The sequence below is a fragment of the Eleutherodactylus coqui genome, chromosome 10 (genome assembly GCF_035609145.1).
Source record: "Eleutherodactylus coqui strain aEleCoq1 chromosome 10, aEleCoq1.hap1, whole genome shotgun sequence".
In the NCBI taxonomy this organism is placed as follows: domain Eukaryota; kingdom Metazoa; phylum Chordata; class Amphibia; order Anura; family Eleutherodactylidae; genus Eleutherodactylus; species Eleutherodactylus coqui.
Genome location: NC_089846.1, coordinates 12,536,241 through 12,551,610, shown reverse-complemented (window position 1 = coordinate 12,551,610; position 15,370 = coordinate 12,536,241). Strand labels below are relative to the sequence as shown.

The 15,370-nt window shown below is 48.0% G+C and overlaps 1 protein-coding gene across 2 annotated transcripts in view; it reads left to right on the top strand.

The window, feature by feature from the left end:
- The window catches only part of DIPK1B (divergent protein kinase domain 1B), a 110,932-nt gene that overhangs the window by 38,899 nt on the left and 56,663 nt on the right, over positions 1 to 15,370 (top strand). For both annotated transcript variants that reach the window (XM_066580241.1, XM_066580242.1), the window contains one exon: positions 3,281 to 3,415. In XM_066580241.1, coding sequence (XP_066436338.1) covers positions 3,281 to 3,415 — 135 coding nt within the window. The remainder of the gene's footprint in view (positions 1 to 3,280; positions 3,416 to 15,370) is intronic.

Here is a 15,370-nt window from a genome sequence, read left to right as displayed (position 1 = left end):
CTATATCTGACCTGTTAATACCATGTCTACACCGTCCTGCATGGGTGAGCCAATAGGTCCACTATATCTGACCCGTTAATACCACGTCTACACCCTCCTGCAAGGGCGAACCTATAGGTCCACTATATCTGACCCGTTAATACCATGTCTACACCGTCCTGCATGGGTGAGCCAATAGGTCCACTATATCTGACCCGTTAATACCACGTCCACCCCGTCCTGCATGGGTGAGCCTATAGGCCCACTATATCTGACCCGTTGATACCACGTCCACACTGTCCTGTATAGGTGAGCCTATAGGTTCACTCTGCTGTTTTTTTTCACCTTTCTGAGCATGTGCAGGAACGTTTCCTATCTTGTCCCCTATAATTGGGTTGCATGCTGTTCTATAGAGGAAGATACATGATGTGATACACCTCTTGCACATCCTTATATCTGCTAAACATGAGGAGCATTACACAAGATCTGTACAATGAAGTGATAGCTAATACATCAAGAGCAGGAAGATCCAGATGGCATCCTCCCGGCCTGATAAAAAATACAGGAACATTTCAGGTGCCTGGGGCCAGAATTTGCTTTCTAATATAAGCAACAAATAGGATTTCTGTCCCTGTCTGCTCTACAATAAACCTGTTACAGAGACCCCTGAGGGAGACAGGATAACAAGACTAACTGAGAACATGGGAGCAAATGTACAAGCAAGTCCCTGTCCTGTCCCCCAAGTGTCAGCGTGTCATTATCCTGTCCCCCCAAGTGTCAGCGTGTCATTATCCCGTCCCCCGAGCGTCGGCGTGTCATTATCCCGTCCCCCGAGCGTCGGCGTGTCATTATCCCGTCCCCCGAGCGTCGGCGTGTCATTATCCCGTCCCCCGAGCGTCGGCGTGTCATTATCCCGTCCCCCGAGCGTCGGCGTGTCATTATCCCGTCCCCCGAGCGTCGGCGTGTCATTATCCCGTCCCCCGAGCGTCGGCGTGTCATTATCCCGTCCCCCGAGCGTCGGCGTGTCATTATCCCGTCCCCCGAGCGTCGGCGTGTCATTATCCCGTCCCCCGAGCGTCGGCGTGTCATTATCCCGTCCCCCGAGCGTCGGCGTGTCATTATCCCGTCCCCCGAGCGTCGGCGTGTCATTATCCCGTCCCCCGAGCGTCGGCGTGTCATTATCCCGTCCCCCGAGCGTCGGCGTGTCATTATCCCGTCCCCCGAGCGTCGGCGTGTCATTATCCCGTCCCCCGAGCGTCGGCGTGTCATTATCCCGTCCCCCGAGCGTCGGCGTGTCATTATCCCGTCCCCCGAGCGTCGGCGTGTCATTATCCCGTCCCCCGAGCGTCGGCGTGTCATTATCCCGTCCCCCGAGCGTCGGCGTGTCATTATCCCGTCCCCCGAGCGTCGGCGTGTCATTATCCCGTCCCCCGGGCGTCGACGTGTCATTATCCCGTCCCCCGGGTGTCGGCGTGTCATTATCCCGTCCCCCAGGTGTAACATTTTTCATGCAGTCTATTCGCACACACTCCCATAGTGCACAGTGGAGTGCATGCGCATTGACTGAATAAGAGTCACTCTGATAGATGGAGTGCTGACTTCTTAGGGTGACAGTGGTAGGATGGGGATACTGGTAAGTATAAGAATTACACTATAGGACCTATCCTGTAAGCACTACATCTTAAGGCCCATTTACATGCAACAATTATTGCTCAAAATTAGTTCAAACGACCGCAAATGAGCAATAATTGTTGCATTTAAACGTTCTCATCGTGCAGTTTTCGTCTGAATGATGATCTTTAGGTGAGTTTAAAATCCATCGTTCAGACCGCAGGCTATGTTCTCCACGGATGCTAGAGATTACATTGTATTCTTCCAGCAGCCAGTGCAAAAAAATAGAGCTGATTGCTTAGCTCAAACCACCTGCTGGGCACTGCAAACAGCTCCCGAAGGCTCATTTACACGCAAATGAAGCTAATAAAGTGTTAATGGACATTAGTGTCCATTAGCAGTTTATGCAAAATGATCGCCAAAGCTGTCAATCTTTGAAAGATTGTCTTTGCGTGTAAAGGGGGCTTAAGTCCATTGTGCTTATAGGAGGCGACAGGTGAATATGCCAGGTACATCACCAAGTATAAAGCGGCACATTCTTTAATGCTATCTAATAGTTACCCAGCATACACCAGGAGCAGACAATCTCAAGGCCTTCAGTTTACCACAGTCGCTCATGCTGGATGATAAATGTGATGCATCTTAATACACTTTTTGTTTTTCGCTTTACACACCTTTTGGTTCGCTAACTTTGCGCAAACAAATTGGGTACTACATTAGTGTATGTTGTTTACTCTCAAGCCGCACCCTCTGCTAAGCCACATCCGCTCGTCGAGCGAGGCGCAAAAACTGGAAAGCGCATAATAAATGAGGCGCACAGCAGCTACATAAAAAATTGGCCCCAAATTGATCTAGATTTCTGGTGCATAATGTAAATCTCCTGCCGTGTTTTCTTGTGCTGAAATATCAAAAGGGCTCCGGGGTGCGGGGTCCTCTCTGGTGAGTTGCGGGGTCCTCTCTGGTGAGTTGCGGGGTCTCTCTGCTGAGTTGCGGGGTCCTCTCGGGTGAGTTGCGGGGTCTCTCTGCTGAGTTGCAGGGTCCTCCTGGGTGTGTAGCGGGGTCCTCCGGGGTGTGTAGCGGGGGCCTTCGGGGTGTATAGCGGGGGCCTCTGGGCTGTGTTGCCACGTCCTCTGGGGGGGGGGGGGGGGTTGCGGCGCCCTCTGGGGGGGGGGGGTGTTGTGGCGCCCTCCAGGGTGTCTTGCGGGGTCCTCCAGGATGTGTTGCGGCATCCTCTGGGGTGGAACATGTTTCAGCTTCGACAGATGGATCCGTCCGGCCTTTTCCCAGCCTGCGCTCTTAAGTCCAGGGTTCTATACCAGATTTGTGCACTTTTGTACACAGATGTGAAGGCGGCCGGAAATGTGTTTTAATGAAAAAGTGAAATAATTGCTAGAAATTGTGCCTCCGCCGTGACCCGCACCCACTGCTGTTATATACGGCTTACAAGAAGCCTCTGCTAGAACCAATGACCTTGAGACAATGATTCCTAAGCAAATATTGAGTGCTGTCTTGTGCACAGCAAGATGCTGACACTCGGAGCTTGGCACCGCGGCCCGCGGTCGTCTTACCGTGCCTGGCATACAATTCTGTTGATGAAAGTGAAGTCTATTTGTCTGTCTGTAATATCCGCTGCCGTGTGATGTATACTCACCTTGTACTCTGTCCTCTTCTGCTTTTTTTTTTCTCCCAGAGTCGTCTTCCTGGTATCAAGGTGAAATATCTCTTCTTGGCATGGCTTGGCATCTTTGTGGGCAGCTGGGTGGTTTACATCCACTATTCATCTTACTCAGAACTGTGCAGAGGACACGTCTGCCGCATGATTATCGTGAGTAGCCGTCAGCGGATTTCAGCTCTCAGTTCTTCTGGGGCTCTTTGCCTGCGGAATGCTCTATTTTATGATTAGCGCAACATTTGATTAGTTCTGCTATCAACCAATCAGATGCCTCTTTCTTGGGTTTTGGAATATACAGGGTTAGCAAAATTAAACCTCCTCAACTCAGAGGCCTCTGGAAGACGTTCCGGGACGACGGCCACTTCGGACGATGCGCTCGCAGTTTATGAAAATATAAAATTTTAGTAAAAAACTCATTGCTAGGTGGCGCTGTAGTGGACCAGGTCTACCGTGGCAAATTTAACTGCTACAGCATGACAATTGCTGACTCACTGTGTCACATGTTTTGCAAATGGAGAACGTTGTAGAAAACCAAGGGGGACTTTTGAACATTTTTAGTGTGATTTGCATAGTTGAAGCGCCACCTATTGGTTACTTTTTTATAAAACTTCTTTTTTTTTTTTTGTTAAACGGCGATCACATCGTCCGAATTTCGTCTCATTTGGAGCAGCAGAACGCGCTTTGGAGGCCTCTGAGTTCGAGAAGTAAAACTCCGCCCACCCTGTACATACAACGCTCCAGCGTCCCTCTTTTTTTGAGGTTTCACAAGACCGCTTTTTCCGAGGTGAAACCAGTTGCAGCAGCTGTTAGCGTATGATCACATGGGGCGGAAAATCCACAGCATTTACGGTAACAGCAATGTGAATAAGGGGGGGAATTCTGCACCAAAATTTGCATTACGATCCACACCAAATGCAGATTTTGATGCGGATTTTGCGCTGCAGACACTCTGCGGCAAGTTTCGCCCCATGTGGAGATGCCCTTACAGCCTCCTAGTGGTTGTTGCCAACTTTTCACTGATGATGTAGAACACCTCATTTTTATGCACCGTTACATTCCACCTCCTGTTTGACTCCTTCAGGTTTGTATGGATAAGTGTCAGTCTTTACTGTAATTCTAATATTCTATTCATAAACCGGAATATGCAGTACATGGAGTTATAATTGGAATAAAATTGAATATGAATGATAAGATGAATGTATTATATAAAACCTCTGAAAATTGTATGACTGCGTCTGTCTGTACGGTCCGTGCGGCTGCTGCGGCTCCATGCTGGTGGGTCTGCATTTTCATGATAATCATTGTATTTTCACTAACTGGAATGTAATAAAATGGCATTTTATCTCGCCGACCTCCTCATGACGGACTCGGCTGGCTTGTCCCTTTAAGCTTTTTGCGTCAGGTCCTTGAGAAGTGATTGCGAACATCACAGGACGACTTAAGTTATTTGTTCCCGACACCAGACTATTATGTGCGTTCGGCTTATTCTGCCGTGCAATCTACAACACTTGGCCTTATCAAGAGGTTCTGGGAGCGACTAAATTAAACCGGTTCTTATATCAAAAGATTTGAGAACAAAATCGCTTCTTTGAGTCCTCCGGATTGCTTAAAAAAGCCATCTAATCTGTGGCTACAAGGACCTTCTCAACAGCTTCTCAGGTCACAGGGATTAAGGAACAGTCAAGAACAGACGGAACATTTAGGAAGACTGGAAGTCCTGAAAGCAGAGAAGCACAAAGTTTCTAAATGATCTATATACTGATGTCTGCGGCCTAAAGGTGCGGCAAAGGCAGGACGCAGGGGAGGCGGCAGCCACAGCAACGTAGGATACTCATGTGCATTTTAGGATGGTTGAGGAGCCATACAATTCATTCCTTCATTCTTCACCCACAAACACTAGTGGAGGGCAGAGAAATAACCCAAATTTATGTAATTTAGTGAATAGTCGGTAGTATCCGTGATGTCACCGCTGCTCTCTATTAAATGTATAGCCAATGTCACTGCTGTTCTCTAGTCAATATACAGTATATGCTGCATTCTTAGTGATATCACCACTGTTCTCTAGTGAATGGATAGGCTGCATTCTCAGTGATGTCACCGCTGTTCTCTAGTGAATGGATAGGCTGCATTCTCAGTGATGTCACCGCTGCTCTCTAGTGAATGGATTGGCTGCATTCTCGGTGATGTCACCACTGCTCTCTAGTGAATGGATAGGCTGCATTCTCAGTGATGTCACCGCTGCTCTTTATCGAATGCATAAACTGCATTCTCGCTGATGTCACCACTGTTCTCTAGTGAATGGATAGGCTGCATTCTCAGTGATGTGACCCCTGCTCTCTAGTGAATGGATAGACTGCATTCTCCATGATGTGACCCCTGCTCTCTAGTGAATGGATAGGCTCCATTCTCAGTGATGTCACCGCTGCTCTCTAGTGAATGGATAGGCTCCATTCTCAGTGATGTCACCGCTGCTCTCTAGTGAATGAATAGGCTCCATTCTCAGTGATGTCACCGCTGCTCTCTAGTGAATGAATAGGCTCCATTCTCAGTGATGTCACCGCTGCTCTCTAGTGAATGGATAGGCTCCATTCTCAGTGATGTCACCGCTGCTCTCTAGTGAATGAATAGGCTCCATTCTCAGTGATGTCACCGCTGCTCTCTAGTGAATGGATAGACTGCATTCTCAGTGATGTCACCGCTGCTCTCTAGTGAATGGATAGACTGCATTTTCAGTGATGTCACCGCTGCTCTCTAGTTAATGGATAGACTGCATTCTCAGTGATGTCACCGCTGCTCTCTAGTGAATCGATAGACTGCATTCTCAGTGATGTCACCGCTGCTCTCTAGTGAATGGATAGGCTCCATTCTCAGTGATGTCACCGCTGCTCTCTAGTGAATGGATAGGCTCCATTCTCAGTGATGTCACCGCTGCTCTCTAGTGAATGGATAGACTGCATTCTCAGTGATGTCACCGCTGCTCTCTAGTTAATGGATAGACTGCATTCTCAGTGATGTCACCGCTTCTCTCTAGTTAATGGATAGACTGCATTCTCAGTGATGTCACCGCTGCTCTCTAGTGAATGGATAGACTGCATTCTCAGTGATGTCACCGCTGCTCTCTAGTTAATGGATAGACTGCATTCTCAGTGATGTCACCGCTTCTCTCTAGTTAATGGATAGACTGCATTCTCAGTGATGTCACCGCTGCTCTCTAGTACAAGCAGGAGGAAATTTTGACTCCCTGCTGGAGTTTTTCTTTAAATCTTTCTCTGCAGGGTAATTTTGAAGCCATTCTGAATAGTTTATTTTATCACACTTCATTACTTTCAGATTTTTTACCATTTTCGTGTCTTTCTAATGGATTTCAGTAATTCATTTCCCCAAGTGTCTCTCTGCCAAGGAAATGCATCCATTTTTCTCAGTTTCTGAGCATTGCTTGATAACTTGTACCTGAAATTTATCTCCTGCCGTCTGTGTTCTGGGGGCCCGCGCGGCTCCTGCTCCTCGCTGGGGTTTCATTTCCTTTAATCTTCCCGGATAGCAGTGAGCCGCACTGTGGAAGCACATTTCTATCCTTCATTTCTATCCCTCTGCTTTATAACCCATTTCCTTGGCGCAGGTTGCAGACTTTGTTCTGTTGCTATCCTGCTCAGTTCTGTTATTCAGCCCTCTCTCCGACGAGGCCAGGCAAATGTCATAACCCATTCATTACGCAGGTACATCAATAAAACATGGCCATGCTGCAATGGCTTCCATTATATAAGGCAGGCGAGCTTTCTGATGTTCTCCAGAGATTGCTATCGCGGGGAAACCATGATGATGATTTACTGGCAAACATCTATTTCTATAGCCCATTACGCCGCACATCTACTGTCTGCTACACGTGTGACTGATGTGTTCACATGACCTGAAAGGATGGGTTTAAAAGACCCCCTGAGCCCACAGCCTGGGGAAAATCATGTACCCGTAATATGGGAATGAATACATCAGAAAGCATAGGGCTGAAAACAAGCAGCGTAAGTGTCTATATTCCCCAGTAGCAAACCTCTACTTTGTTACATTGCATAGAATATTGAATGCCTCTTTGAAGATACTTTTGTTTAGTCATTTTGTACTCCAGTCACATCCAGAGCTGCGTTTACCATCACATTACTGCCACTTGTAGAGAAGAGGATGGTTTATCTCCAGTGTCAATTATATCGCCTTGCAGCGTTGTGGATCTGTTTTCTCAACTCCCTCAGTGTAGGGCTTTGGTAACAATGAGAATAAACAGCAGACCTGGGGATGCAGCTGTGGGTGTGACTAGAGTAGGTTACACTGAATGGCCCCTTTATTAGAGCTCCCAACCCTTTCCTGATTGGAACTCCTATGTGTGGAGATTATCCCCTAACCTCGGTGTGTAGCATAGAATCAAGGGATAAGTTTTCCGTGGATCAGTTTGTATAAATCCACATTAGATGGGAAAATCCAGCGATCTGCGCTTCCAACGAGGTCTGGTCATCGGTGCTAGACTAGCCGGACCAGGACTTCACTGCCAACCGCAAGGGGTTTTCTCATGAGAGTATAATGAAAATGGTGCAATCAAAGAAAACATTCAGCTGTGGACGGAAACAACCAAAAGGGGTCAGAGGAGGATGTCCGGAATCGTTCTGATGAACAGGAGCTGCACAGTCAGGAGCAGCCATATACAACGCTGGGGCTCCAACGAACCTGTCTGATCCACAACTCTCCATTCCTTACCACGGATGAGATATAACAGACGTCTAGTTCCAGCGCCATTGTATCTAAGAAAACAGAATGGAGAGACTCCTGCGAGCAAAAGAGCAAGAAACTGGATCACTAAGCAGCGGAAAAAACATCTCCTGGCCAGATGGATCCAGATTTGTGTTGCATGGGAGGTCAGAATTTGGTGCAAGCAGCATGAATCGATGACCCCTTCCTGTCAGCTGGTCAGAGCATGTCAGCACCGCCATCTAATCTGCAGCTACTGCTAGAAGCTTCCTGTCCACAGGGGCCGATATTCCTGCAGAACGATTTCATCATCCAGTGGAATCTACACCACGACAAACTGCTGCAGTTCTGAAGGCCAACGGAGGTCCAACACGCTCCTAGATTGGGGTCTCTAATAAAGAGCCCTTTCAGTGTCTATGTAGATTTAAACATAGTAAGGTCGAACTAGATGGAGCAAAGGATTTTTTGACAAGTTAAAGGGGTTGTCTATAGTTAGAAAAACATGGCTGCCTTCCCAACACCCTTGTCCGTGGGTTGTGTATAGTACTGCATCTCGGCTCCCATTACCTCCAGTGGAGCTGAGCTGTAATACCAGACACAACCCTATAGACAAGGGTGGCGCTGTGTTTGGAAGAAAGCAGACATGTTTTTCTAACCCTGGACTACCCCTTTAGGGTGCCTACCTACTAGCGATATTTTTTCTAGTGATGCGAGATCGAGTGCCTTGCAGCGCAGAGAAAACGCTACGATGTCGCTCATTGTTTTCAATGGGGCTGGCGGCAGCAGCGCTTGCCCCATTGAAAACATAGGGAGTACATTGCGGACTTCTGCCACAGCTGTGACAGCTATGGCAGAGGATTCCTTCATCCCTACGGAGACCACGGGGATGAAGGATTCCTCTGCCACAGCTGTCTCAGAAGTCTGTGATGCTGTCCCATTGCTTTCAATGGGGTCGGCACTGCTGCGGCCCCAATGAAAGCAGTGGATTGCACCCCTGTAACAATGATTTTCGGGAAGAGCTCGAAATATAAGCCCTTCGCTGAAAACCACCACTAGCTGTTAAAAAAGTTAAAAAAAAAAATTATACTCACCTAGAAGAGCCGTCTAGCTCTTCTATCAGGCACGACAGTCTTCTTCTGTGTTCTGGAGCCAGGGATTGAAAAATCCCTGCCCCCAGAAAGCGCTGGTCTCATTGGCTAAGCGCTCAGCCATTCATTGATAAATGGCTGAGTGCTGCCTGTGATTGGCTGAGCACTGTGACCAATCACAGGCAGCGCTCAGCTGTCATTCAATGGCTGACAATGCCTGTGATTGGCTAAGTGCTCAGCCAATGAGACCAGTGCTTTGTGGGGGTGGGGATTTTTCACAGAAGAAGACTGCCGTGCCAGAGAGAAGAGCCGGACAGCTCTTCTAGGCGAGTATAATTTTATTTTATTTTTTTTTACTGCTAGGGCTGATTCTCAGGGAAGGGCTTATATTCCAAGCTCTTCCCCAAAAATCATCGCTGCGGGGGTTGCCTTCATTCCACTGCTTTCAATGGGAACGCAGCATTGCCGGCCGCATTGAAAGCAATCGCATAGCATCACGGACTTCTGCCATAGCTGTGGCAGAGGATTCCTTCATCCCCATGGTCCCTGCTGTATTCCCTATGTTTTCAACGGGGCTGGCACTACTGCCACCAGCCCCATTGAAAACACTAAGCGATATCGCAGATTTTTTCTCTGCGCTGCAAGACTTAAGAAAAAAAATGGCAAATGACTAGTATAAAAGCTTTGAAAATCATTGGTTTCATATTCATCACTCTCGCATCGCAAGGAAAAATATCGCTAGTGGGTAGGCCCCCTTAAATGGAGCGAAGCTGTAGTTATTCTGGTCACCAACTATTGGCTGACTATTTTGAGTCTGGTGCAGAAGATATGGCATCTGCTTTATAGTCAATGAATGAACTGTTACATTGTATTTCCATTCCACGACAAGCGTCTGATTGTTGGGGGAAGTTATTTTGGGCAGCTTTTCCCTACTATGCGTTGCTTAGGTCACAGACTGTTACAGTTCAGCTCTAAACCTCCCGCTTTCACCCTAATTCCTGTACCCATTTACAGACCAATCCCCCATAGCTGATGACTTCAGGAACGGTCTCTGTATTTTCGGCAGCTCCATATTGCAAAATCTGTAGCGAATACGTATTTTCTTGGCAAAAGCGATCACATCTCCCAACTGAGCCCCGAGGACACAAAAAAAAAGGTCTGCGTCCTTTAGTCAGATGCGCCCGCGTGTGCTCCTGGCATATAGGATGAGTCAAAACACATCAGAGCATATGGCGCCGGGCACAGCAGGAACAGCAAGCATTGCATTTCATTTGATACTAACACAAAGTGCTATCTGCAAACACAAAAACAACCCCACTGCAGCGTGCCAGACCATTAACTGACCATTGTATCTAGAAGGGAAACACTGCGCTCGGCCAGTCCTCAGATCAGCTGTGGGCTCGCTGCGCAGACAAGGTAACTGAGCTGCTTGCTCAATGCCTGCAAGCAAACGGAACCCTCAGTCATTAAAATTGTAATACATGCAAGATTATGCGCCACAATTTTATCTGTAGCACACATGCATGCTCATAAGGGATGATAGCGGGTTTAGAGGCGCTGACGTCATTGTGGGACCGCACGCCTGGGCTAACAATCTGAAATTCTTGTCTTCATGTGTATTCATGCTGATTATTCTCACACCAACAGTTACCATATAACAAAATCCACAGTAAGTAGAAGACTTCGTTTTCCTCCGTCAAGTGGTAAAAAATTCTATTCGGCCGTTTTATGTCTTCACACGGTGAAGTTTGTGGCAGCCGACAAGTAGGAAGGCTAAAGGGGTTTTCAAGTACCTTGGTTGCAATGGTGGGTGCAGAGTACATAAAAAAAACCCACCAAAAAACAGTACTAGTACTGCCCTCCTACTGCTGGGATGTTCCCCCACCGTGCTGGCTCAGTCCTCCGGTCTTCTGTTGATGAGTGCTTCAGCGGTCATGTGGTTCTCGGAGGCCCCTTGTGTGTAGTGGCCTCTTCTTCCGCTTGTGTAGAGCTTGTTGACCACTAGACGCCTCTACGACGCAGAGAAGAGATTTCACCCCGTTACCAGAGTCTGAGAGGGGCGCATTATTGGGATTTGGGAAGCTGGATGGTCGTATCGATGAATTGTCCCCACCGGCCGTTCTGACCAAACTGTTAGGAGGTGTTGGGACTAGTGGATGTGTGAGGGCACACAAGGTGACCAGGCTCAGGACCCCCCGACAGACTACCAGTAGGGAGGATCATCTGATCATCCGACAAACACCAGCAGCTCCAACTGTTTTGTTGTCCACCTTCCAGAGACAGGTGCCGCCATCGTTACACCCCTGTGTCTGTTGGAACCATTTCCAGGCGCTTGGCTGAAGGAATTTGGTCTCATGGTCCCCAATACATGTACGGCCTCTGACCCCCACCGTTGCCTCCGTTTGCAGTGATGTCATGAACGATGAAACTGGACTGCTACAAAGTGGTACCAGATTGTCTAAAGCAACACATCCAGGTTTAATTTGGCAGTGTTTGAGTCTGGAGACCTCGGGCAATTGCTTCAATCCTGCCTCTGCTGTGGAGCGGTACACTGCCCCCTGCTGGTGTGATGGTCTGGTGGGCCATCGTATAGGACAGTCGGTCCCCCTAGTAGTGGTACGAGGGACAATGACAGCTCAGCGATATGTTCTGGACATCCTGCAGCCACATGTGTTCCTCTCATGGCGGCTTCCAGCAGGATAATGCTCGGCCGCACACAGAAGGGGGTCACAGGAACCCCCACAACATTGTCACACTTCTGTGGCCTGCCCGATCGCCATTTTTTTTGCAAATTAAACTTGTATAGGACCATCCGGGGCACCAGCTTCTGTCAGCCTATGTAGAGGCTCAGTTACAGTAAATGTGGAGCAATATGCTGCAGGAAACCATATAGAACCTGTATACCTCCGTGCCTGCCCGTATCACATCTTGCATCAAAGCTAGAGGTGGCCCATCAAGGTCCTAGAGTCTCCACGCCCATCCGTATCATATCTTGTTTCCAAACTGGAGATGGCCCAGTACTAGAGCCTCCATGCCCGCCCATATCAAATTTTGTATCCAAGCTACAGGTGGTACAACAGGGTGCTAGAGCCTCCAAGCTAGATGTGGCCCAGCAGGATACTAAAGCTTCCATGTCCATCCATATCACATCTTGTATCCAAGCTAGACGCAGGCCCAACAGGGTATTAGTGCCTCCATGCCCATCCATATCACATCCTGTATCCAAGCTAGAGGCGGTACAAAAGGGTACTAGAGCCTCCATGCTCCCCGTATCACATCTTGTATCCAAGCTAGAGGCGGTACAACAGGGTACTAGAGGCTCCCTACAAGGGGTCGGTTCTCCACAACAAATAATCCTTTTGCTCTGATATTGTAATCACTTACATCAACTTACAATCACACAGAGAAAGTTTAATTCTATTCCGACAACTTCTTCCAGGTGGTTCTATATTTTTTTTTTACAATAAGTGTACCTAAAATAGCTTGGAAACCCCCTTTAAGAGATGGAACACACATTGCAGTAATTAGTAACAGTCTGTACTTGAGCAGCAAAGAGGCTATACAATCTTTTGAACTTGGCAACACAGTAACTGCCTATTGGCCCACACAGGATCAAGTTACAGTTTCTTTTGGCAGACAGCAAGTCTGGGATGGCTCCAGGGTCCCATGCATCAGCAAACGGGGTTATGCACTCAGTCTCTATGGTTGCAAGGTTTCCAACCTTTAAGCAATACAGTGGGTGTCCGGGCAGAGACCATTCTACTTCCACAGCTTATGCTCATTGGCTGCACCCAAATTCTTCTGCTCCGAGGATCAGGAGGCTCCAGGCTTTCCACAGCCCACACTCATTGGCTGCATCCAACCCGTTCTGCTCCCAGGGTCAGGCGGCTCCAGGTTTTCCACAGTGTACACTCATTGGCTGCACCCTACCTGAACTGCTCCCATGGTCAAGCAGCTCCAGGCTTTCCACAGCTTACACTCATTGGCTGCACCCAACCTCTTCTGCTCCCAGGATTTCCACAGCTTACACTCATTGGCTGCACCCAACCTCTTCTGCTCCCAGGATTTCCACAGCTTACACTCATTGGCTGCACCCAACCTCTTCTGCTCCCAGGATTTCCACAGCTTACACTCATTGGCTGCACCCAACCTCTTCTGCTCCCAGGATTTCCACAGCTTACACTCATTGGCTGCACCCAACCTCTTCTGCTCCCAGGATTTCCACAGCCTACACTCATTGGCTGCACCCAACCTCTTCTGCTCCCAGGGTCAGGAAGCTCCAGGGCTTTTCACAGCTTATTCTTATTGACTGCATCCAACCTCTGGAACTTGCTTCCACATTCCACAACAGTGGTGCGCTTCTCCATAGCGGCTCACTCGACATCAGTGGCTCTCTTCACTTCACACCACTCTACACCTCTCTATGCTACAACTGCTGCCACATCCTGCCATTTATATCACTCACAGGAACTTCCCTGTGGGGTCGGCCATGCCCTACAGCTGGATTCAGCGGTGGAATCCATGCGTGCGAGTGAACTAAAACCCAATGGAAATGGATAGGAAAGTTTTATTTTTCTTTCTCTATGACAGAAGCGATGTAATTCTAATTTCGTATAAATTGCGGTATGATTATGGCAATACCAAATATGGAGAGGTCGTCTTCTTAGTACTTTTGCACTATATAGAAGACTTAACTCACCATATACTGAGAACCCTACAACATATCTCTCCAACATACAGTCCCATGTAAAACATATCTCTCCCCTTCCTTATGGAAAACCTACTATACAGTCTCACATAAAACACATCTCTTATCCTCTCCTCTACTCCATCCAGCATACAGTCCCATGTAAACTCCTACCTCCTCTTCTTTCATCCGTACACACATGTAGATGAACTCTACGCTCTGCCGTAGTGTAGCTTTGCAGAGCCAGGAGATGAGTGAAGCCACAGCGTCCGGCCCTGGAGGTGTGATCACGCTGGAAGGAGTTAGTGGAAGGGAAACTGGTAGCGGCGCCTTCCCCTGATCTGGACAGCTGGTGGCCAAGGTCTACATTCGGACCCCAGTTTTTCTGTTGAGTACCTCTGAGATAGATAACGCAGAATACCCCAATTCACAATAGGTGATGGTCACAGCTCACCTCCTCCTTTGTCCCTGCACATGCCACAGAGTATGCCTACAACACTCACCTAAAGAAGTGACTGGATCATCCTGTCCATTGCATTAATGACTCATGAAGCTGCCATAAAACACATCTCTAAATGATTGCCACCTCCATAATCATGTAGATGGTGGTATAAAAAACAAAACGATCACAAAATAAAATCAGATTAGAAAAATGGAAAATATTTCACTATCTCTGGTCTTCGTAAAAATATGTGATACATTTAAATGTGAGTGTGTGTAATATATGTGTATCTTTCTGTCCTCGCAGTTACAAAGTACTCAGATGGGAAGTTAATAGGGATGAGCGAGTATACTCGCTAAAGCACTACTCGTTCGAGTAATGTGCTTTAGACGAGTATCTCCCCGCTCGTCCCTGAAGATTCGGGGGCCGCCGTGGAGCGGGGAGCTGCGGGGGAGCGCGGGGAGGAACGGAGGGGAGATCTCTCTCTCCCTCTCTCCCGCCTGCTCTCCCCTGCTCCCCGCCGCAACTCACCTGTCAGCTGCGGCGGCTCCCGAATCTTCAGGGACGAGCAGGGAGATACTCGGCTAAGGCACATTAGTCGGACGAGTAGTGCTTTAGCGAGTATACTCGCTCATCCCTAGAACTTAATAGTATCTGTGTATTAGCAGACTAATGAGTTAATGTCCGGTGACTGTGATCCCTCATTGGCTCTCACACACAGACGCTTCGCTGTGAGCCGTAGAAAGTAGGATAGCATGTATCCTGCAGCGGCTGTCAGTCAGTGTCATGTCTCAGCGCCCATCATCATTTTCAGCTTCTGTACCATCCGTCTTGTACATCAACGCGATCTTTAACTATGACCAAACAGACCTCCGATTCAGTTTTCTCAGTGCACTAACGTGCCTATGAGCTTCAGGTCTCTGTTTTGGGGTAGATGAAGCATATTCATTATATAACGAGAAGTTCTAGAACTTTCCAGTTTCATTTCCGCCACCAAGGTTTCTGCTTGTTGTCAGGTAACTCAAGCATTCCTGTTTACTGTAAGTAGTCCTACATCAATATCAGCTGGGCGTGGGAAAGATGGCTTAAAGAGGTTGTCTAGGGTTTTTGTTACGTGGGAATGCACCTTTAAAGGGGTTGTCCAGGGTTAGAAAAACATG